The 22,060-nt window shown below is 48.8% G+C and overlaps 2 protein-coding genes across 2 annotated transcripts; both read right to left on the bottom strand.

The window, feature by feature from the left end:
• Window positions 1-803: 803 nt before the first annotated feature.
• Window positions 804-10,178, bottom strand: PDIA3 (protein disulfide isomerase family A member 3). Its single transcript, XM_083476109.1, has 13 exons — window positions 9,768-10,178; window positions 7,710-7,788; window positions 7,242-7,359; window positions 6,815-6,919; window positions 6,241-6,370; window positions 5,562-5,678; window positions 5,333-5,458; window positions 3,946-4,128; window positions 3,621-3,729; window positions 2,080-2,208; window positions 1,761-1,840; window positions 1,427-1,484; window positions 804-1,222 (listed from the first exon to the last, which is right to left on the bottom strand). Exons 1-13 carry the CDS (start codon window positions 9,908-9,910, stop codon window positions 1,103-1,105), a joined length of 1,497 nt encoding a protein of 498 aa, XP_083332235.1. The 5' UTR covers window positions 9,911-10,178; the 3' UTR covers window positions 804-1,102.
• Window positions 10,179-14,774: 4,596 nt separating this feature from the next.
• On the bottom strand, window positions 14,775-16,612 carry LOC310693193 (zinc transporter ZIP1-like). The gene is made up of 3 exons (XM_083474928.1): window positions 16,492-16,612; window positions 16,263-16,393; window positions 14,775-15,654 (listed from the first exon to the last, which is right to left on the bottom strand). The coding sequence occupies exons 1-3, from the start codon at window positions 16,604-16,606 to the stop codon at window positions 14,971-14,973; spliced, it is 930 nt and encodes a 309-aa protein (XP_083331054.1). The 5' UTR covers window positions 16,607-16,612; the 3' UTR covers window positions 14,775-14,970.
• Between the last annotated feature and the right edge of the window lie 5,448 nt (window positions 16,613-22,060).

Here is a 22,060-nt window from a genome sequence, read left to right as displayed (position 1 = left end):
AAGACGGAAAACTCGCTAGACGAAAGAGTTTTCCATTTTGGAGGTGCTTCGCAAAACAAATCTTCTATGGGCTTGCTTCGCAAGACGAAAATGTCTTGCGAGTTCCTGCGGTTTCCCCCCCCCCTTTTTCTAAGCCGCTAAAAGCCGCTAATAGCGCTAATCCGTCAGTGGGCTTGCTTCGCAAGACGAAAAAACCGCTAGACGAAGAGACTCACAGAACGGATTCTTTTCGTCTTGCGAGGCACCACTGTATGCTAACACTTAGCTTGTCCAACTCGAGTTGACATTTGTTCAGACACTCACACCCAAAGCAGTAGGAACTTTGCTAGAAACCTTTTCTTCAAGGAATACTTTAATCTTGCCTGGCTTATGCTGCTTTGTTTTCAAAGTTTCTAGTGGCTGCAGAGACAGGTCTTTGTCACACAGGCTTAAAGCTTGGCACCTACCACATCTCTCAGAGACTCTCCACATGAGAAGTTATACAAAAAATTGCATTTTGTGAAGATCGTTTAAACAGACATGACATCTCCCTTCACTTCGTATCAATCAGTTATGTTATCAATCTGCTACATGTTCATTTGACAATGCTGCTTAGGCCCCTCTGCAGAGCTAGGCTATCCCAAGCTAAAATCAACATGCAAAGTTCTCAAGAACAGCTGAGTTGTTCAGTAACTTCTATGGGGAACAAATGTTATCTGGCAGAGCAGCCTCCCAAGTTAGCAAAGTACCAGAAACAGGTAAATGTATCCCGCTCAAAGAGACAGGGAGAAGTCTTTCCCCTTCCAACATCACAGAAAGGCAACTTGGGGCCTAAGGGGGTCATTTATTGATTCACTTCTTCAAATGTACAAAAAATTAGAAAACAAACCCTCCCCCTCCCCACCCACAAATATCAGCCAGTCCAGGGCATTCAAGGCCAGTGCAGTTAAGAGATGAGGGGGCAGGAAATTAAACAGAACAGCAGCAGCAGCTGGGTCCCCCTCTGCTCAATGTGGCTTCACTTTCCAACAGCTTAGACTGCCCCACAGGGCCCCACCTCCAGGAGCGGCCATGGGCTCTTCTGCAGACAAGGGCGATGATGACACCAAGCCCCCCTCCCCGCTCACAGATCCTCCTTGGGCGCCTTCTTCTTCTTCTTGGGTTTTTCATCCTCCTGTAGAATGGGTGGGTAAGTGGCCTCCCGCTTCAGGTAGCTGACAAAGTCATTCACCTCACGCCCCCCCTGTCAAGAAGACACAAGTCAGGCAAAGTGCAACAGTGCTCAAGGCATTAAGTTCCAATCACTAACACACACAGCAACCTCAACACATTCCACTTGATCATTTATGCTACTTGCCATATTTTAGGATTAATGGGCAAAAGAAAAAAGACTTCATTGCAGCTGGTGATTATTACTCTAGGGAACCCGGTATAAGCATGAACTCACCTCATATTTCTTTGGACTTTGCTTGCTCCCCGCAGGCGAAAAATAAATTGTGGGGAAGCTGTCAAGAAAGAAAGAAAGACCACTCAGCAGGGCATTCAGTGCTATCCTCAATGACTGCCCTGGAGGAAATATGCCTGGTGTTTACATGCATAAGCCTCCATACAGCAGCCATTCTTCAAGGGGGCATAGTGCAAGCACACAATGTAGGTGTGGGTGGGGCGCAAAGGACTCCTCCTAAAAGGCCCAAGACTGTGCCTGCAGGACAGATACTCTATCATTGACAGCAGAGGGCAGGCAAGAACCAGCCAGTGGCTACCAAGCATAATTCTCTTACCCTCGCACTTCATAGGGAGAAGGCACATCATTGGCTGTAGCATCCATCTTGGCTATAATAATGTTGGGATCTTTGCTGAGCTGTTGAAAGATAATCCAATCAGCAATTTCACACTGGTAGAAGCAGTCAATTCATGATAGCAGAGCAGTGCCAGTCCCCTAGGGGCTATTCCACACCCAGGAGGACCTTGCTCAAATACACAGAATCAAGGCCCCTGCAGGTAAGATCCCTTCTCTATGGTCACCTATGAACAGGGACCTCTATTAAGGGAGAGAGACACTCAGGGCACTCAGATCCTCCTCCCGCCCCTTGGGCATACCTTCTCTCCAAGCTCCTTGTATTTGGGTTCCAGGTTCTTGCAGTGGCCACACCAAGGCGCGTAGAACTCCACAAGCACATCCTTGCCCTCAGCATTCACGATTTCGTCAAAGTTCTCAGCCACAACCACCTGGGGGAGAACATATAGTCTCAAAAGGGGAGGTTCCCAAGACACACTGTGCCTAATTTTAGTGTTATTACAAGCTGAATAATATGCAGGAAGCTTCTCATTTTCCCAGCAGTTCAATCAATATACAGATCACATAAAAATCTGCCTGTTTCCCATCTATGAATTGAATTCCTGAATTCCAGGTGTCCAGAAACAGTTTTGGTATGCATCAAGGACATATAAACTTAATTCAGAGAAAACATAGCTACTTTAAGATTTCCTTGTACTTCAAATTTTGGGTTTGTTCAACCCAACTTGTAATTTCAATTTGTCTTTTTTATGTTTGTTGATGAAACTGCCCAGCAGCTATTAACATCAGCCACCCTGGGAAAGCTACAGCCTCAAGACATAGCTCAGAAAGAGCTGAAGTTAATAAATGCGCACAATAATCTTATTTAAACTGCATGAAACTTAGAACAAAGTGGAGAAATTTGTGGGCATTTTGGAATTTGATATGGAATGTTTTGGGGTGTTGCACATCAGTCATAACTTGTCACCTGCTGCAACATGACCCAAAATACAACAGAGGAGTCCCCTTCTTGGTTAATAATAATAATAATAATCAAATTTTATTTATATCCCACCCTCCCCAGCCAAAGCCGGGCTCAGAGCAGCTAACAACAGTAAAATAATACAGCATTCTAAAATCAATTCATTATATAATCAGTTGAAATCAAATTGATGGCAACCATTGGGCTAGAGTTCTGTGAAGAATTACCAAAGGAAGGGGTCAGGCTGTGCCTTGACCAAAGGCTTGGTGGAACAGCTCTGTCTTGCAGGCCCTGCGGAAAGATGTCAAGTCCCACAGGGCCCCAGTCTCTTGTGACAGAGCGTTCCACCAGATCGGAGCCACAGCCGAAAAAGCCCTGGCTCTGGTTGAGGCCAGCCTAACCTCTCTGTGGCCTGGGACATCCAAGGTGTTTTTTGTTTGAAGACCGTATGGTCCTGCATGGGACATACCAGGAGAGGCAGCCCCGTAGGTATGAGGGTCCTAGGCTATATAGGGCTTTAAAGGTTAAAACCAGCACCTTAAACCTGATCCTGTACTCCACTGGGAGCCAGTGCAGCTGGTATAGCACTGGGTGAGTGTGATCCCGCAGCGAGGATCCCATAAGGAGTCTCGCCGCAGCATTCTGCACCCGCTGGAGTTTCTGGGTCAGTCTCAATGGCAGCCCCACGTAGAGCGAGTTATTCTTACAAGATCTAGTTTCTTTAAAGCTAGAAGTAGGGGACCCTCCAGCTGCTGTTGACCTATTGCTCCCATAATCCCTTATCTTTGGGCAACGCTGGGTAGGGCTGATGGAAGTTCAATATCATCTGAAGGGGCCCAAGGCTCCCACCACCCTTGAGACAGAACAAGCAGCAGCTCCCACCTTCACGGGCCCATCATTGTTCTCTGGGATGGGCTCAGATTTCAGGTATTTCTTCAGGTTTCCATCAAAATAATCCTGGAGGAATCTCTCCAGGGCCTTCCCATCACGGCTGCAAACCAAACAAGAGAATTGTTTCAACCAGTCCTTCCCCAACTTGTAACCCCCCTTCTAAAGTCACTAGAAGAAATCCCAGACTTTCTGTCCTGGATTGGCCTATGATGCTTTGTGTGCAGAATTGCTCAGGAAAAGGCAGTGGGATGTCCCCACTCCAGACCACCCCAGAAGTAGTGTGCACCCTTGCAGTATAAACAAATGCTCCACTTACGAGAACTCCTCCTGCATGACAAATTTCTCTCCCTTAGCTGTCCTGATGGCTACAAGAGGAACATCGGTGGTAGAGCCATCCAATCCAAACTCTGAGAGCTCATGACCGAAGGTCTTCCGACTAGCAACAGCAAAGTTGAGTTTGTGTCCAGCATCCAGGAAACTCCGGGCTACCTTCATCACTCTGCAGAAGCAATAACAAAACTTTTTTGTGATAGCCCAAGATAATCAGGAGTCACAGTGCACCTGTCTTCTTCAAGGCATGCATGAAGGCAAGCAAACCATTTTTATTAATTAAGAGCCAATTTTGGAAGTACCCTGGCTCAGGCAGAGGTGGTAATGTGTTCAGGTCAAAGCAGTTCCAAATTCTATAGCTAAAGGATCAAGTGTGCTTGGAGCAGCCTCAAAGAGCCACCAAGGTGATCAATGATTGGCCAAGGGCAGAAGTGTCACTGCCCAGTCTCCTTCCATAAGTTATTTACTGCTGATGGGGGACCTCCATAGCTTATACTATTGCTGGCTTCTTTCCCCCCACTCTTCCTAGGGAGGGGGATGTTTGCATGCTGGAACTGCTGCAGCCCTTCTGTTTGGGCTACAGAGCAGCCACAAAAGGCATGGCCTCTGGCACAGACATGAGTCCACTGGATTAAGACAAAGTGTCCTGCTCTCAGTGGTCAACCAGATGCTCCAGTGCAGATGTTTTCAACCTTTTTGAGTCCACTGCTCCCTTGACCAACTATATTCTTTCTGTGACACCCCTGTGGGACTCAGGAGCCCAGTTATGTCACCCCTTGCCTGCAGAGCTGGCAGCCTCTCACTCTTTTCAAATACCCTACCTCACAAAGTGTTTTCTCAGCCTCTCCTCTCCTCTTCTTGGAGTTCTCTGGCCAGGTCTCTGAGCTGCCTCCCCTGCCCCATAGGGGCCTAGGTCTTGTCTGCTCATTCCCAGCAGCAAGGGCTGGTGAACTGGCTGGCTAGGCTCCCTCACCTGCTTGCTTGCTTGCTTGCTTACTTACTACGAGGCCACCTCAGCTTCTGGCAACTAGCAGAGCTTGTAGCCAAGGATGCTGCAACAAACAGTCACACAAGCCTTTGGGAGGCAGAGACATGAGAGGGCATCAGAGGAGGGAGGGAGGCACCCCTGACCATCATTCAAGGCACCCCAGAGTGCCATGGCACACTGGTTGAAAACCACCGCCCCAGTGGGAAGCCAGCAAGCAGGACCCGATTGCAGCATCAGCAGTAATCTCCCTGCCTATGATTCCCAGCAACTGGCAGGTCAGGCACATATTGCCTGTGACAGTGGGGGCAGAACATATCAGTGGCTTGCAGGTCTCTCCAACCTCACTCATTTCACTTCCCCAGGGAAGTCCTTGCTGTGTTCTCACCTGTTGCGCCAGTAGTTGGAGCCCTTGGGATTCTTTTCATAATCTACGTCATAATAAGCCACCAGCAGGTCCTTGCCTTGGATCAGCTCTTTGTTGTCTTCCGTCATGTGTGGGCAGATGCCAAAGCTAAAGAACAGAAGGAACCCCCAAATCACGTTAGCATGTGGGTCTCACGCTGCGGACAGACACTCACTATAGACTGGCAGGAGGGAAGCTGCCATACACTTACATGTTCTCCTGAAGGAACTTCTTGATCTTGCCAGTTGTGATCTTGTCCTCTGTGTATCGCACAGTGTTGTCCTCAAATTTGTTTTCCAGGTGTGGGGGACGGAACAGGATAATGCCTCTGTGGAAAGTTGATCAGTGCAACTTGACAGTGAACCAAGCACACATCACCCTCAAACAGACTGTGCTCTTGCTAGGGCTTGGCTCACAAACAGGACTCCGTTGTTCTTTCAACATGGGCTTCCAGCCACATTTGCTAGCAGGTGTCTCAGCTGCTTAACCAACTCCCCAAGGAAAAGCTGAATGACAGTCAGCAAGCACCTCAAGCTCTGACTTGCCTGCTCCCTTCAGGTGCAGGAAAAACAAGCAGGAAGCAGCCCAGCAGGGACTTGAGTGTTGGCGGGGGGGGGGGGGATGCTGCGTAGGACCGTGGAAAGTACAATCACTATTTTACAAAGACAGTTGCTAGGAACACATTTGAGTGTTGCTCAAGCTCAGTTCAAAGAGAACCAATGGGCTATCCATCAGAAACAGCTTGCTATACAAGTGGGGGAAATTCATTGTGGGGAGCAACAGGAAGCCAGCCAGAGCTGTTATGCCCAGATGCATTTCTGAAATTTGTGTCTTATATTCTTATATTTTGGTAGACCAATCAGGAGAATAGAGGCCCATGTGCTACTTACTCGCCATCTGGCTCATATTTCTTTACTAGATCCTCATCACTTGTGTGCCCAAAGCGGTAATGGTCTCGCAAGTTGCTCGCTGCTTTCATGTACTCTGAATGTGCATCACCAAACAACTCCTTGAAGAAACCTGCAGAACATCATAAAAGGCAAAGGATTCCATATGAAAGAAGAGTAGAAGAAGCAGTTTAGCTATTACACCTGGACACAAAAACAACTTGACTGCCCAAACCAGTGAGCCATATGCAAGAACCTGCAAATTGCATCCAAGGAACCCATTCCCCGGCTTCTAATACTTGAAGCTGGGAGTGGCTCAAATCAACACTGCAGAACGTTTTTATCTGAATATTTTTACTACTGAGATCAGGTTAACAGGGTGCCACACTTAAGACTGGAATAGAAGAGGCAACTCTGCACTGCCAGTTCAAAGCTCTGTGAGATACTGTGCTAACACCTGCAGTCTATGATGCCTAATTCCAGAAAGGCTGGAGATCCCCCTCCACATCTTAGCATGTGAAGGCTCAGGGGGGGAAATCTGATCACCTCCCCCACCCAAAAACCCCTCACTACTTACCCACCACAGCAGGATCCTTTTCACTGATGAATTTTTCAAAAGTATCAGAGCGGAGAGCAACTGAGGCTGGCCCAGCCTGTTTCTTCAGGTGGCTCACAATTCCATCTTGGGAGAGAAGTTTGGCATAGTTAGTGGCAGGCTGCATGTAGGGACTGCTTTGCAGACATCCAATGTCTTCAAAAACTGCACTATACAAGGCATTACACAAATACCCTTTAAATGAAGGCTTCAATCAGAAGAGCCCTATAGCTAGATCAGAACAATGGCCCATATTGTCCAGAATCTTGTTCTTGCAGAGGCCAACCAGATGATGTTGGGAAGTCTACAAGCAGAATATGCATGCAATAACCCTCCACTCTGTGCCAGGGCTGCCGCAGACTATTAACCAGCTCCTCCAGCACTCACAGCCTGGCCTACAGTTCCTTACCAGCTGTTCTTGGACCATCATAGGTACCAGACTCCTCCCCGTTCCTGAAGATCTTGAGAGTTGGATAGCCACTCACTCCATACTTGTTGCAGGTGTTTGAGTTTGCTGTACAGTCAACCTTAAAGAGAATGTGAGCAGGGTTTGACTTTTCCACAGTAAAGGATGGTAGCATCTCTAAAAAAACAACCATCTAGTCTGCACATTGCCAACACCATAGATGCATGCAAACATCCTCATCCAAGCATTCCCATCTAACACCAACAGAGGCTCTTCCTATACCTCCAGGGACTTTGATCAAAAGAACAGACATAGATTCAAAGCTTTTTATCCCACGTTACTCCCCACCACATTCACACAGGCATCAATAGAACTGACTCCCAACTCCACTATCAGTAGTCAAGCAATTTAACTTATGGAAAAGGTCCCTTTTCTGCAGAGTTTCATGCAGTAGCACATTACAAAACCAACCTTCACAAGTGGCACTATTCCCTTTAGCCTGGTGGCAGCAGACTCATACTCAGGAGCAAGGCGTTTACAGTGTCCACACCTATAAGATTAAAAGTTCAATGCATGGTTGGCATACCACTTTCTTTCATCAGCAAGGACTGTTTGGCCCAAGATCACACTTGTATCTCAACAGGTCAGATAAAAATCAATGACTAAAACTGTGCAGGGTTTTAAAATTTAAATTTGTTTTAAAGGAGTCAATACTCTTGAATAAGTAGGTTAATGTGACATAATCTAGATATAAGCACATTAGCCCATCCTTGTATTCAAGTACTAGTCTGGCACAGACAACCAGAATTTATTTATTGTGATTATTAATATCCTGCCTTCCAGACGATGAATGCTTTTGAGGCATACTACAATTAACATCACTATCCATGGGGGCAAGGGAGAAGAATGAGCAATATGGTAGAACACAGAGAGTTACAAGAATCCTTCCCAGAAGATAGCTGGTAGTTGATGGCCTTATAGCAGGGACAAGCCAAGTTAGACAGAAGCTGGCTCTTGACCTTCTTTTTGTCTGCCTCTCTTGATTTCCTGAGATCCTTCCCTCATGGCAGTTGTGAGTTCTATGCAAGTGTGATGGGAGGGATGGAGCAAGAGACTGAAGCAGTCTCTCCTCTGTGCTCAACACAGAAATCAAGTGGGTTGCTAGACAACGGAAGTCTCCTCTTCCATACACCCAGCATAGGCTTAGACCTGCAGCTTCCTATCTCTGGTCAGCCTTCAGTAGGCTAGCATTTAGCTGGCTTGTAATTTTGAGTGGTTTTCTCTACAGTGAATCATTACCCCTACCAGATGCACATTCAAAAGGAGGATTTATGAATACACAATTTGATATTTACTAAAATATGAATACTTTCATTAAACCTACAAAATGTAGGCATTTCATTTACTTTCTTGAATTTCTATCCCACCTTTCTCACATCATAGAACCCATGGAGGCAGAAATATGGTTCCCAAATTCCTGTTTTGGCAATGATCAAACCTGATTGTCTTCAGCAAAGTATTGGCCTTGTGTACCAAGTTTCATATCACGGGATTTTATGCTAAACTGTCTTTTATTGTTCTGTGAAGGGCTATGTTTTGCTTTTATTAAAAGTATACACTGAGATTCATTTGGATCAAGGACCACTGAGACACTTGAAGCCAGTGGGCTGGGCACCATGAATCATCCATCTTGCTTGGCAAGGGCACCCCGCTCCCGCAAAAAGCACAAGCTAATAGTGGCCCCATCGACCCCATGAAGCGGACAGAGCGAGGAGGCTTCGCCTTCTCACAAGGGCAGCACCTACGGTTCACCCAAGAACCAACTATCCACCGGAAGCTAGCAGGCGCCCCAACCCTTCCGTTTCTGCCGATAAGACGCCCTGATGGCTGCCCCAACTTCTCCGCAAAGGTAGCGGGCACTTCCCAGGGGACCAACAGCCAATCCCTGATAGTGACAGTCCAGCGGAGCAGCCAACCGGGAGCAGCCACGGCAACAAGATCCCGCCCTCCGCAGGCACTTGCCCCGGTGTAGCCTGGGGGCTGCAGTTTCAAAACCGGCTGCGGCACCAGCGCCGGAGCCACCGCGGCTTTCCCCGCCCGATAAAGAGGCCGCTACCAACCCAAACCAGCTGCCCTTCACGGCGGCCGGGCGAATCGCGGAGAGGCTTCCGCGGATATCACGTCCGGAATGCGCAGAATTCACCCCCACAGGCCTGAGAGACAAGAGGCAGCGGCGAGAGGCAGATCGGCAGGCGGACTCCCTCCTTCCTTTCCTCCCTCGCTCTTCCCATTCTCGGCTCCGCGCCAGTTAAGGCAGCGGCAGCGACGAAGGGATCCACCGGCCTGCCAACCTCCCTCTCCCCGTCTGTCTATGGACCTGTGGGAGGCGCGCGCACGAGAAACGTGCCGCTCCTCTTCCTGCGCGCGCAGAGCCGAAGCAGCGGGGGCCTCGCCGCCCCGCCCCCCATGAGCGCCCTGGCCCCGTTGCCCTCCCCGCCCGCCCGGCCGCCTCCTCTCCCTCCGACCCACCATGGGGCGTAGAACTCGACGAGGGCGACGCTGCGGTCGGCCAGGCCGCTGTCGAAGTCCTCATCGCTGAGCTCGAGCACGTCAGAGGCGCGTCCCGGCAGCGGCACAAGGGCGAGGAGCAGGGCGAGGAGAAGCGCCTCCATGAGGCCCAGCCGCCGGCGAGCGAGAGCGAGAGAGGGAGAAAGGCGAGGAATACGGAGAGCGAGCCGGAGAAAGCGGCGGCTGAGGCGAGTTTCGCTTTCTCTCGTTCTCGCCTCAGCGGGAAGCTAAAGAGGAGGCGGAAGTCCCGCCCCTCCAGGAGACGGGGCCGGATTTGCAGTGTGGCAGCTGCTCACTGGCCCACGCCGGCGGGAGGGCGGCCAATGAGGAGGAGAGATGGTGGCAGGAGGAGGCTGGGTGGCTCTGCGCTCGTCGTCATAGCGATGCCGCGAGGGGCCGCCCTGGCCTCGCGCTCCAGAGCGGGCTTCGCGTGTTGGCCCCGCCTCCCGCCATTGCGGCTCCCTCGTCTCCCCCTCAAGAGCAGCGCCTGAGGGCCAGAGAGATGTCCGCGCCTTTTTCAAAAAGTGCCCCCTGTTGTGAAGAGCTGGTCCCTCAGCCGAGAGGCTGAAGCCAAACTCTTTTATCACCCTCGTTGCCCAACTGCAGCACAACAGCCCTGCAGTGCTGCCAGTGGGCCTTTGCCTGCCGCCGCCGCCACCCTCCCCACTTACTCCTGCATCCCCAAATGGGAAGGAAACTGGGATGCATTAAAACAACTACTTTTTTAAAATGTTTTGAGCCAGTGTCCTAGCACTTCTCAGTCAAATCTACGCACACAAATTGCTGGGGAAAGCAGAGCTAGCTAGCTTCCAGCTGCCTTTTCTTTGTCCAAGATCAAAGCAGCTAGCTCATTTCACTGACAGACCCCCTTCAACCAGGAACTCAAGAGACCAACTGCATCTCTGTTTCCTTATGGGCTACTGATCCTAAACCCAGTAACCTGAATGCCTTGCAGCTAGGCACATGGGAATTCTATGGCAAACAGACCCACTTCAGCAGTCAATTTAGGAGACATTGTTAGGAATAAAAGGGAAGCAGACAGAAAGTAAAAACAATGTAAGATGAACCTTGGTATTATGGCTCTAAACTGAACTAACCCTAGCCTATTCACTACATTCACTGTTCAAGTTCACTCATGAAGAATAAGCAAGGCTGTCCTGTGTGGTCTAGTTGAGATTTGGTGAGTGATTGCCAAAGAAGTTGAGATTACTGCATTGCTGGGATTTAGATTAGATGACCCTGAGGTCCCTAGCAATTCTATGATTCTAAGGAGCAGCTCAGCTTTTTAATCTCTTCTCCCCTCTCACAGCTCTTCAGATGAAGGGTGGTATACAAATTTAATAATAACAATAAGCCTGTATTTCTGTGCATTTTCTTGCCTGACATGTAGAGATCCTGGCTTAGAGATGCAGCACCTTTGTTATGAAGGCGCTCATTTCATTTGACTGCACATGCCCTGTTGTTATGCAATTCCTTTAGCTATGCTCAGCAATGCAACGTGTACATATTGGTTGAAGAGGAGGCAAACTTTTGGCTTAGAGTGGCTGCCCTCACTGAAAAGGGATTACGTGTAGACACGGAATTGAGAGGAACAAGAACTCCAGCTTTATGCTAACACGTCATTATGCACCTGTTCATTAGCCAATTGCTAGCACAAATGCAAGTCTTAACTTGAGGGGCATTTGAACAGGACCACGTCAACCCATTGCAACACCACCAGAGACTAGCAATGAGCCTGGCCATCACATGCTTGCACACATCACCCCTCACACATCTAGCAGAATCAAGCAGGGACGGAGTGGTTTTCATGCTCAGCACAGCAGAGTGGTTTAAACCTTTCTCCCCAGCCCAGTGTTATGATGGGGGATACCAGTTGTCCCATCCCTGATAATCATATCAGATCATGTGAGGAAGAAGCTGTGATGTCACCAGCTGCTGCCATCTTGGTTGCAGTGGGAAAGCACCTGGACTGGACCCTGTATGTATGACCAATGCTACCTGATGCCACCTTGGCTTGGGGGGCCAACCATGGTCTACAGGCCAGTGGTCCTTCGCCATCCCTGCCTTTTTTTGTATTTGCTATACAAACACATTTTGATTCTGTAAATGGGGAACCCATTGCTCCCAAAATGTTCTGGCAGCTCTGACCTTCAGAAAGCTATTGCTAATATTTCATCAGAATCTCTTTTATTGTCACTTGCTTTGGGTCCCACCCTCCAGAGCAGCAGAAAACAAACTTGCTCCATCTTCCATGTAATAACCTTTCAGATATTAAAGGTAAAGGTAAAGGTAAAAGGACCCTCTGACCATTAGGTCCAGTCGCAGACGACTCTGGGGTTGCAGTGCTCATCTCACTTTACTGGCTGAGGGAGTTGACGTTTTTCCACAGACAGCTTCTAGGTCATGTGGCTAACATGACTAAGCCGCTTCTGGCGAACCAGAGCAGCGTACGGAAACGCTGTTTACCTTCCCACTGGAGCGGTACCTATTTATCTACTTGCACTTGACGTGCTTTCAAACTGCTAGATGGGCAGGAGCTGGGACCGAACAATGGGAACTCACCCCGGTTGCGGGGATTCGAACCACCAACCTTCCAATCAGCAAGCCCTAGGCTCAGTGGTTTAGACCACAGTACCACCTGTGTCCCCTGAACACCCATGTTCAGATATTAGAAGATGGCTATCATATCACCTCTCAAGTTTCTTGTTCTCCAGGCTAAACATACCCAGCTCCCTCAACTGTTCCTCATAAGGTTTGGGTTCCAGCCCCTTGATCATTTTGGTTGCCCTCCTCTGCACATGTTCCAGCTTCTCCATATGCTCCTTAAATTGTAGTGGCCAGAACTGAACACAGGACTCCAGGTGGGGTCTGATCAAGGCAGAATAGAACAGCACTATTACTTCTCTTGATCTAGACACTAGATTTCTGCTGATGCAGCCTAGTATTGCACTAGCTGGATCACACTGTTAACTCGTGCATGCTAAGGTTTTGATCTACCAAGACTCCTCGCTCCTTTTCAAGCCAGATGTCCCTCATTCTATATAGTGTGCAACTGAATATTCCTTGCTAGGTGTAGAACTGTACATTTGTCCCTATTGAGATTTTCTCTATTGTGCAGAGGATGGCAACCATGATGATCAAGGGTCTGGAAGCCAAGCCTTATGAGGAACATTTGAAGATGGGTAGCTTTAGCCTGGAAGAGAGACTGATAGGAGATACAATAGCCATTTTCAAATATCCTATGGGCTGTCACATGGAAGATGGAGCAAGCTTGTTTTCTCCTGCCTGGAGGGGAGATGTTTTATTATTTTATTTATCAAATTTATATACCGCCCTATACCCATGAACAAATGGCTTCAAGTTACAAGAAAGGAAATTCTGACTAAACATCAGGAAGAACTTTCTCACAGTAAGCACTGTTCAACAGTGGGATGGTGTCCCTCAGGAGGTTGTGTACTCTCCTCCTTTGGAGGTTCTTAAGCAGAGGCCATCTGTCATGGATGCTTTAGTTGACATTCCTGTGTTGCAGGGGGTTGAACTAGATGACCCTTGGAGTCCCTTCCATATGTATGATTCTATATTAGCCTCCCAGTTTGATGTCGAATTTGATGAGCACCCCCTCTATTCCTTAATTCGTCATTTATAACGATATCAAACAACACTGGGCCCTGGAAAAAATCCTGTGGCACCCCATTTGTCACTTTTCCAGGATGATGAGGAACTGTTGGTGAGCATTCTTTTGGTTAGTCAACCAGCTACAAATCCACCCTAAGAGTAACATTGTCTAACCCACATTTCACCATTATCGTCTTGCTGTTTTAAAGTCCAAATTGGTAGTGGAATTTGTGGTTTTTTAAAAAAGTCTGGTAATAAAGCAAGTAAAGTTACAGTACAATATACCCCCACTACATGGCAAGGGAGTTCCAGGTTTGAAACCCCAGATATCACTCTTATAATATCTATAAGCCACATAAAGTGCAGTCAGGTACGCATGTAGGTTTGGCAATACCTTTAGTAAGTGTACAGTTTTGCTGCGCCCACAGTTCAATCCAGTGACACAGCTTCGTGCTCCAGCACGGGGGCGGAGGGGGGGCGGAGAGCAGGTGGGGGCAGGGCTGACGCGCCACCCACATGGGCGTGTTGCCCAGAACGCGCAGGGGCAGCCACAATGGCACCCCGCCAGGATCGTGCTGCCGGGGGCAGTGTGCTCCCCCCACACTCCTCTTCCTCTGCCAGTGGTTCAATCATCTGATGTTGACAGGAGCCCAACTCTGCCAAAAGTCTATCAAGGCACAAATGGCTCCCCTTCCACTTCAAGGAAAGAGTCAGATTTGAGCAAAACTCTCTGATCTCACCTAGTTTCATGAGGTGCTGCTTGCACATGCTGCCCAGCTAGAAATGTAGCTTTCAGGTATCTGCACCCTTTCAGGTATCTGCACCCTTTGCCTTTTTGGTTTCAGAAACAAGTATAGCATCCTCTCTGGCTGGTAACTGGTTGCAAACTCCCCCATGTTAGTTGAAAACATGTCAGAAGCAAAGCCTTTGGAGAAAGGCCACAGCCCAGTGGTGGAGCAGCTGCTTTGCATGCAGAAGGTCACAGGTTCAAACCACAGCAGCACCTTCAGCTAAAATGATCCAGTAGGGGGCAATGAAAACAACCAGTTTCTCTGGCAGAGACCCTCCTAAAAGTTGCAGCCAGCAAAAGTAAATGTACCAAGCTATATTTGGCAGCTGCCTATATATCTTCCCAGCAGGGGGTGCTGCGGCCCTATCTGGTTTTGGGTCTCCGTACACACCCTGCTCCAATTCCCCTTTCCTAGCTGTCTTCCCAATTGCTGTGGGGGACTGAGGGGAAAGACCAAAGCAATTTCTTATCACCTGAGCAAAGAACAGAACTATGCCGTGAGTCTTACTGTCACAGGAATTTGGGTGAGGTGGAAAAGCAAATAAGAGCCAGAAAGGCCTTAGTTCCAAAGAGTTATAAAGTGGTCAGATCTTTAATAAAAACATTTGAAGGCACAGCCTATCAGTGTCCGCTTGGGAAGAGGGGGGAAAGGGAGGAGAGAAGCCACCATCCCTTCATTCTAAAAAGCTGCCTCCTGGGAAGCCGAGCCTGCCAGCGTCCGTCTCTGCAGGGAAGGGCATCCCACTCAGCTGCTGGCCCTCAGCCCAAGAAGCGCAGGCCAGCCATCCCTGAGAAACCCAGCAGCACAGCAAGGACTTTGAGCAGGCGTCTGGCAGGATTGTTCAGCTCCTGAGGCAAGATTTCCAGGAAGGTGATGTACATGAAGGTCCCAGCAGCCACGCCTTCCAGCACACTCCGGGTCATGGTGGGATTGCCGCTTGCATCAGGACTATGCATCACAGCCATGCCCAGCCCCACACCCAGAGGGGACATCAGCGCAAAGGTGATGATGGAGGCTGCCAGCCAGCGCAGGGGGAGGCGGCTCTGGAGCAGCAGCAGGGCCAAGCTGGCAGCGATGATGGTCTTGTGGAGGAGAATGGCCACAGCCAGCTGGAGGACCTTTGATTCTGTGTCTTGCAGGCCCACTGCCAGGCCCTCAAACACTGAGTGGAAGGAGAGAGAGAGCGTCAGCACCAGGGAGCGGAAGGACGAGGGTGCTTTGGTGTCCCCCGTGTGACAGTGGGGGGTCCCCGCCTCCAAGTGTGGCTGCTGCTGCTGCTCAGCCAGGCTGCCCTCTTCGCCATGTGGGGGAGAGGGGCAAGGCAAGAGGGGCAGGGAGGCCTCATCCCCCTGCTGCTCGCTGCAGGCCAGGATGATGTGCTCTAGGACCAGGACCAGCAGGAAGCCCAGCGCCAGGACCAGTTCGGGCATCGGGAAGTCCAGCTGTGGGGCAGGGAAGAAAAGGGAGGCACCATCAGGTTAGGAGAGTAACCGTTCCCTCGAGGCCCCGACACCCACCCAAGGGCGTCTCCCCTGGAGCCAGGAGGGCCAAACCACCAAAGGAGCTCCAGAGTCTCTGGGCTCCCGAGAATTCTTCCCCAGGGCTGCAACAACCCCTATCTTGGGAATTAAATAGGAAAGGTTTCAGGTAAAGGAATGCTTGGCTACTGCTTTCAGAAGGTTACAGGGCAGCCCTGGTGTGCTTAATATGGAGGGGAGGTAAGCAGCCCATTTGAAGATCACCCTAACCTTTCCCACAGGGCAACTCTGAGAGCAACTCAGGCCTTTGTCCAGTCAACATCTCGCGGCCTCTTCCCTCCTCCTCCGAGCATAGGAGCGTGTGAGTCAGCTCAGCCCCATCACATGCTGTCTCGCAAAAGCTGGGCGGGCAGGGCCAGCGGGACTCCGGCGACCAGCAGCGCCAGCAAGATGTTCGCTGGAGCCCCCCTCCCCACTTTTTGTTCGGGGGCTGCAGCCCGTGATGCGGCTCCAACCCTCCGGGCCCGGTCACAGTGTCCTGATCCCCCGCCCTACTCTTCCCCGCTCGGTACCGGGGGAATCTGTTGGCTCAGGTCCTCGCGCAGGTCGGCCAGCGAGTCCGGCACGATGTCCAGCAGGCAAGCGGACAGGAAGACGCCACCGGCTGCGCAGCTCAGGACGCCCCGCCAGCGCGCAAAGAAGCCTGCGGAGGGAGAAATAAAAGCGAGTGCTGAGATGGGGGGAAAAAGGAGCCCAGCCGCGACCCCCGCCCAGCTCTGCCCTGCTCTCGCCCTCACTCACCGGTCCCGCCAGCCCCCCGGAGGCTGAGAAGGACGGCAGGCAGGAGGCCGCAGAGAAGCGGCAGCAGCGCCAGCCCCAGCAGGCAGCCCAGCTTCAGAACCTGCAGCGAGCCCATGGCGCAGCCTGGCCCACGCGCCCCGCCCCGCCCGCCCCAAGGGGTATTTAAACCTTCGCGCCACGTGATGGGTACCGCCCATGGGTGGGCGCCGATTGGCCGACTGCCGCCTAGGGGGCGGGGCTCGCGCCCACGTGCACCAGGCTAAGGCCGGGAGCGTGGCTGCGGGCTCACTTCTCAGCAGCTTCCCGAGGGGAAAATTATGACGGGGGAGCGGACTTTGACCCCGGGAGCAAAGGTGGCCTTCCTTACGCGTCTCTCTTCTGGCCGCTTGGCACCCGCTGGCCAGAGCTATGGACAAGAGGAGTAGCTCATAGCTGTCAACGTTTCCCTTTTTTTTAAGGAAAATTCCCTTATTCCGAATAGGATTCCTCGCAAGAAAAGGGAAAAGTTGACAGCTATGGGAGTAGCTGCGGAGGCGGGCGGAGGCAAGGGGGCGTCATCTGGTTCTGTAGCCTCTGCTACCAGAGGCCCCCATGGGAGGGAGACGTCAGGCATGGCCAGAACAGCCCCCTCCCCTCCTGCCCTTGCTGGCCATCTAACATCTGGCCATGTTATCATAAGGAGAGCCTGCTGGATCACGCCCGTGGACAATCTAGTTCAGGATTCTGTTCTCACAGTGGCTGACTAGATTCCCCCAATGGGAAAACAGCAAGCAGGATCCCAGCACCCTAGCAAATCTCCCCTCCTGCAGTTTTCAGCAGTTTCTGCCTTTAGCCATGGAGGCAGAGTGTAGCGATCAATAATAGCCATCGACTACCGTGAGTTTATCTAATGTTCCTTGAAAGCCATCCGAGTTGGTATCCATCTCTGCCACTCCTATTGGAGTGAGTTCCACAGCTGTGTGAAGAATGACTTCCTTTTATTTGTCTTGAATCTTCCATGTGCTTCCTTGGGGGTTGGTGAGAGTTGCCTTGAGCTGAGTCAATTTGACCTTTAGCCCAGCCTTGACTGCTGGCAGGGCCAAAGAGCCTCCTCCAGAGTGTGCAACGGTCTGCAACATGAGTCATGGAAGGCTCTCAGAAAATCTGACTGGGTGGGCTGCAGGGCCATTGGAAGCTTCAGCCCAAGCTTTGGAACCCTCAGAAGTAGATGAGGGCTGTTTGGCTCTCTGTCCTGTTTGGGTGTGGACTCCATTTAGCAAAGGGAGTCCTTAATTCATCCTCTGGCACTTCTTTCCAGAAGAGAGGTCTGCCAGGCCTACTTTGTGGGAGCCTTTGTGGTGATGGTGAAAACTTCTTCTTTTCCAACATGTTATCATTTTGTACACTGGAATTTACTCTGTTGCATCTATTAGTTTGTAGACTTTAGACACAATCCTATACAGTGGACGCTCGGGTTGTGAACATGATCCATGCGGGATACACGTTTGCAACCCGAAGTGGCACGTGAGGGTTGCGATTCGGTGCTCATGCGCAAAGCACAATTTAGCGCTTCTGTGCATGTGTGACCCCTGAAACCCGAAAGTAACCCGTTCCGGTACTTCCGGGTTTCGGCAGGTCCATAACCCAAAAAAATGCAACCTGTAACGCCTGTAACATGAGGTATGACTGTACTCAAATTCTGACAGTTTGTGAGCTACAGCAAAGGCACCTCTGTGTTAGTGTAACTTAAGATACATCTCCACCACTTCATACAGAGACAGGAAACTTATGGCCCTGCAGATGTTGCTAGACTCCAGCTCCCATCACCCCGATTGTTGGACATGCTAGCTTGAGCTGTTGGGAGTTAAACTGGAGGGCCTCAGGTGCTCTGTTCCAAACAAGCTATGCCACTACAACGCTGCAGTGCAACTCTGCTGATAAAAAATCTTATGCCACTTAAATCTCCATTCAGGTTTCCCACATCAGAGTGGGTGGCATATGTTAAAAGGCACCCATTGAGCAGTGGTGTATTGGTCTGGGGTTGGAGTCAGAGATCCTTTCCTGTTTCTGCAGCAGAGTAGCTGCCATCTTCAGCCTCCTAGAGCTGCCCCTTCAGCTCCAAAGGGGAGCTTTTCAGCCACTGTGTGCTCCAAAGTCAAGGGCAGAGGAACACTGAAAAGACAAGCCAGGCTTCCATTTCAAGAGAACAGGCTGCAAGTTCTGTTATGTGCAAGGGAACTTCACAGGAAGCACAACTTAAAACACACCAAAGGAATGTACTGAAGTACTTCAATGCATTTGCCCATGTACGTGCACAGAAAATAGTAGATTTATCTGGGAAGCAACACATGGAAATCTGCACTGGTTGTTGCAATGCGTTCCTCATTATTGCATAATCATAGGATTATTTTCTAATCTTAGAAGGGGCATGACTGTCACGATCATGAAGGGACCCTGCACTTCTGAATTTGCCACCCCCACAACAGAAAGCAAACACAACTAACTACTGGACCCACCTCTCCCCACTCCAAGCCCAGGCCATCACAATAGACAAACTCTGCACCCAATCACAGGGCACCAACTGCATTATATAACCCTCCCTCTCCAGCCCACTGCTCAGAGGGCAGTGCATGTGGCAAGTAGTTGTATCACCTGAGTCTGTTTTCAAGTTCTTCTGAAGAGACCTGCTGGCTGCTCTGTGAAGGGCATATTGCTGACACCATGGAAACAGGCTTTCTCCCGATAACCCCCACGGTGCGCACAACTCGTGAGGTGGAGAATTGGAGACAGAAATAACCCTTAAATGCTTCTTAAAAACATGTATGTTTACTCAAGTTTTCCCAGATTCCAACTCTTCAATTTCTTTGCTTTGCACACTGATTGGTTTTGTAGGATGCATATTTTTTCCTGGGTTTTTAAGGACTCTCTTTGAATGCTGTAGTTTGTATTTTTACGGTTTTCAAATGTAAGCTGCTTAGATTTTTTTTTAATAAATATTTTTTATTAGATTTTCCATAAAAAAATTTTTTTACAAAATTATACATCCATTTTTAACTTAAACCCCTTTTTCCAGAACTTCCCTCAGCTTGTCTGATAATTTTCCGTTTATTTTTTATCCTCGTCTCACATTTCCCAATATTATATTGCACTCAAATACTCTTAATCACATCATATTTTTTAAACAATATTTCTAACAGTAATTTCACAGAGCTTCTTGAAAGCCAACGAACGTTATTTGCTCATCACAGAAATTTTTGATATACTCTGTAAATTTCTTCCAGTCCTCGGAGAATCTCTGGTCACGTTGGTTCCTAATTCTCCCTGTCAATCTGTCCATTTCTGCGTATTCCATCAGTTTCATCCTCCATTCTTCTTTCGTGGGCATCACTTCCTGTTTCCATTTCTGTGCCAGCAAAATTCTGGCTGCTGTTACTGCATACAAAACTAATTTCACATCTTTTTTACTAATTTCATTATCCAGTATTCCCAACAAGAGAGCTTCTGGTTTTTTAACAAAAGTATATTTCAGCATTTTCTTTAACTCATTATAGATCATCTCCCAGAAGCTTTTTACCTTCTTACATTCCCACCACATATGGTAAAAGGTTCCTTCTGTCTCCTTACACTTCCAACATTTATTACACACTTTATACATTTTACCCAGTTTTACTGGTGTTATATACCATCTATATAACATCTTCATAACATTTTCCTTAATCGTTGTACAAGCTGTAAACTTTAACCCATCCTTCCATAATTTAGTCCATTTCTCAAATTCAATATTGTAATGGGTATAGGGGTTGCTCGTGTGTAAGTTGCCGCCACTCCTGGCTAGGTTACCTGGTTAACCCTTTCTGACTGAACAGCCTCCAGCATCGTGACTGTCTCAGTCGCTGGCAGAATCCGTCAGTGGGCGTTTCTTAAACTTCTTCCAGCACAAAAGTTCCTTGACGCCAAGTCTCCTCCTACTCTCCCTGCGCGGAAGTCTTCTGCGCAGGGAGGGTGTGGGCAGTGGAGTACCCGTACTCTCTCCGCTGGTCTCCGGCGAGGAGTCTTGGAGCCTCCTCCCCAATTCCCCCATCTGCCCCCCTTCTCTACTGGTGTTACGCTGATTTCCTTCCCCAGCAGACGGGCTCCCTCTCCCCCTACTGGGACCCTCTCCGCCATCCCTTTGGAGCCTTCCCTCCGCTTCTAGCTCCGATGGCAGTTCCCTGACAAATATTATATCCGAAATCTCTAGCCCAACTAATCATAACAGATTTAACCTCTTCGTCCACAGTATTCCATTCCAACAATATTTTATACATTTTAGATAAAATTTTCACTTCATTGTTTAAGATTTCTTGTTGAAATCTAGATTCTTTTTCAGAATATCCCCTCTCTAAAACCTCTTTTTTAAACATTTCATTTAACTGAAAATAATGCAGCCAATCCTTAACATATTCTTTTACTTCTTCATATGGTTTCAATTTCCACTTATTTCCTTCCTTTTTTAATAGTTTCTCATATGTTATCCATCTCCCGCACATATTTATCTTTTTAATACTCATAACCTCTAATGGTGATAACCAATGTGGAATCTTTGGTTCTAATACATTTTTATACCTATTCCAAACTCCAATCAAAGATCCTCTAAAGATGTGGTTCTCAAACCCTTTATGTATTCTTTTTTTATCATACCATAAATATGCGTGCCAACCGAATCTATTATCATAACCTTCTAAATCCAATAATTCATTATTTTCTAACTTCATCCATTCTTTCAGCCAACAAAGACATGACGCTTCATAATATAACCTCAAGTCTGGCAGGGCGAAACCTCCTCTTTCTCTTGTGTAAGTTAATATCTTAAATTTAATTCTTGGTTTCTTGCCCTGCCAAATATATCTTGATAATATTCTTTGCCATTCTTTAATTATTGTCACTCCTTTTATTATTGGTAAGTTGCTTAGATTTGTCCTACTAGGCAGTATGCAATGTTTATAACATACATAATGGAGATGGAGTATTTTTTTTTTATTACAGAAAGTGGCACACTTTACCCAAGGTGCTTGAGGGCATTGTTGATTTGGATTCTTGGCATTTGGAGCAGCTTCCCCTAAAGCTAGGCAGAGTAGAAAGGGTGAGTCCTTCTTAGGGGCATGGACATAACTAGGATTTATGTTGGGGGGCAGGCTTCATGGGGTGGGAGCAGAACCGCCATTAGTTAAGTATTTTTATTGATTTACTTGATTTAGGGGAGCATCTTACCCCTGCCCCTCCTTGGTTATGCCCATGCTCAAGGGGTCTGGGAGTTGACACCCACATGAGATGAGGAGCTTTCTGCAGAGCTGAGCTGCCTTCTAAAGGGGATTCCCAAGGGGCTGGAACTAGCACTTGTCTCTGGAATGACTGGCCTTTGACTGACTCTGAATCAGCACAGGGCCTTGGAGCTCAGGAAAAGAAGTTCCAGCTTCTTCCTCTTTCTCTAGATCACAGGCAACTTTGCCTGTCTCCCTCCTCCTCCTCCTCCTCCTCCTCCTCGAGTGACAGGCCCCATACTGCTTGCATACCCAAGGCATCAATAATGGATCAAGCCCCCATTGTTCCC

The sequence above is a fragment of the Podarcis liolepis genome, assembly GCF_965112155.1.
Source record: "Podarcis liolepis genome assembly, chromosome: 14".
In the NCBI taxonomy this organism is placed as follows: Eukaryota; Metazoa; Chordata; class Lepidosauria; order Squamata; family Lacertidae; genus Podarcis; species Podarcis liolepis.
This window is presented reverse-complemented; position numbering and strand designations above follow the sequence as displayed.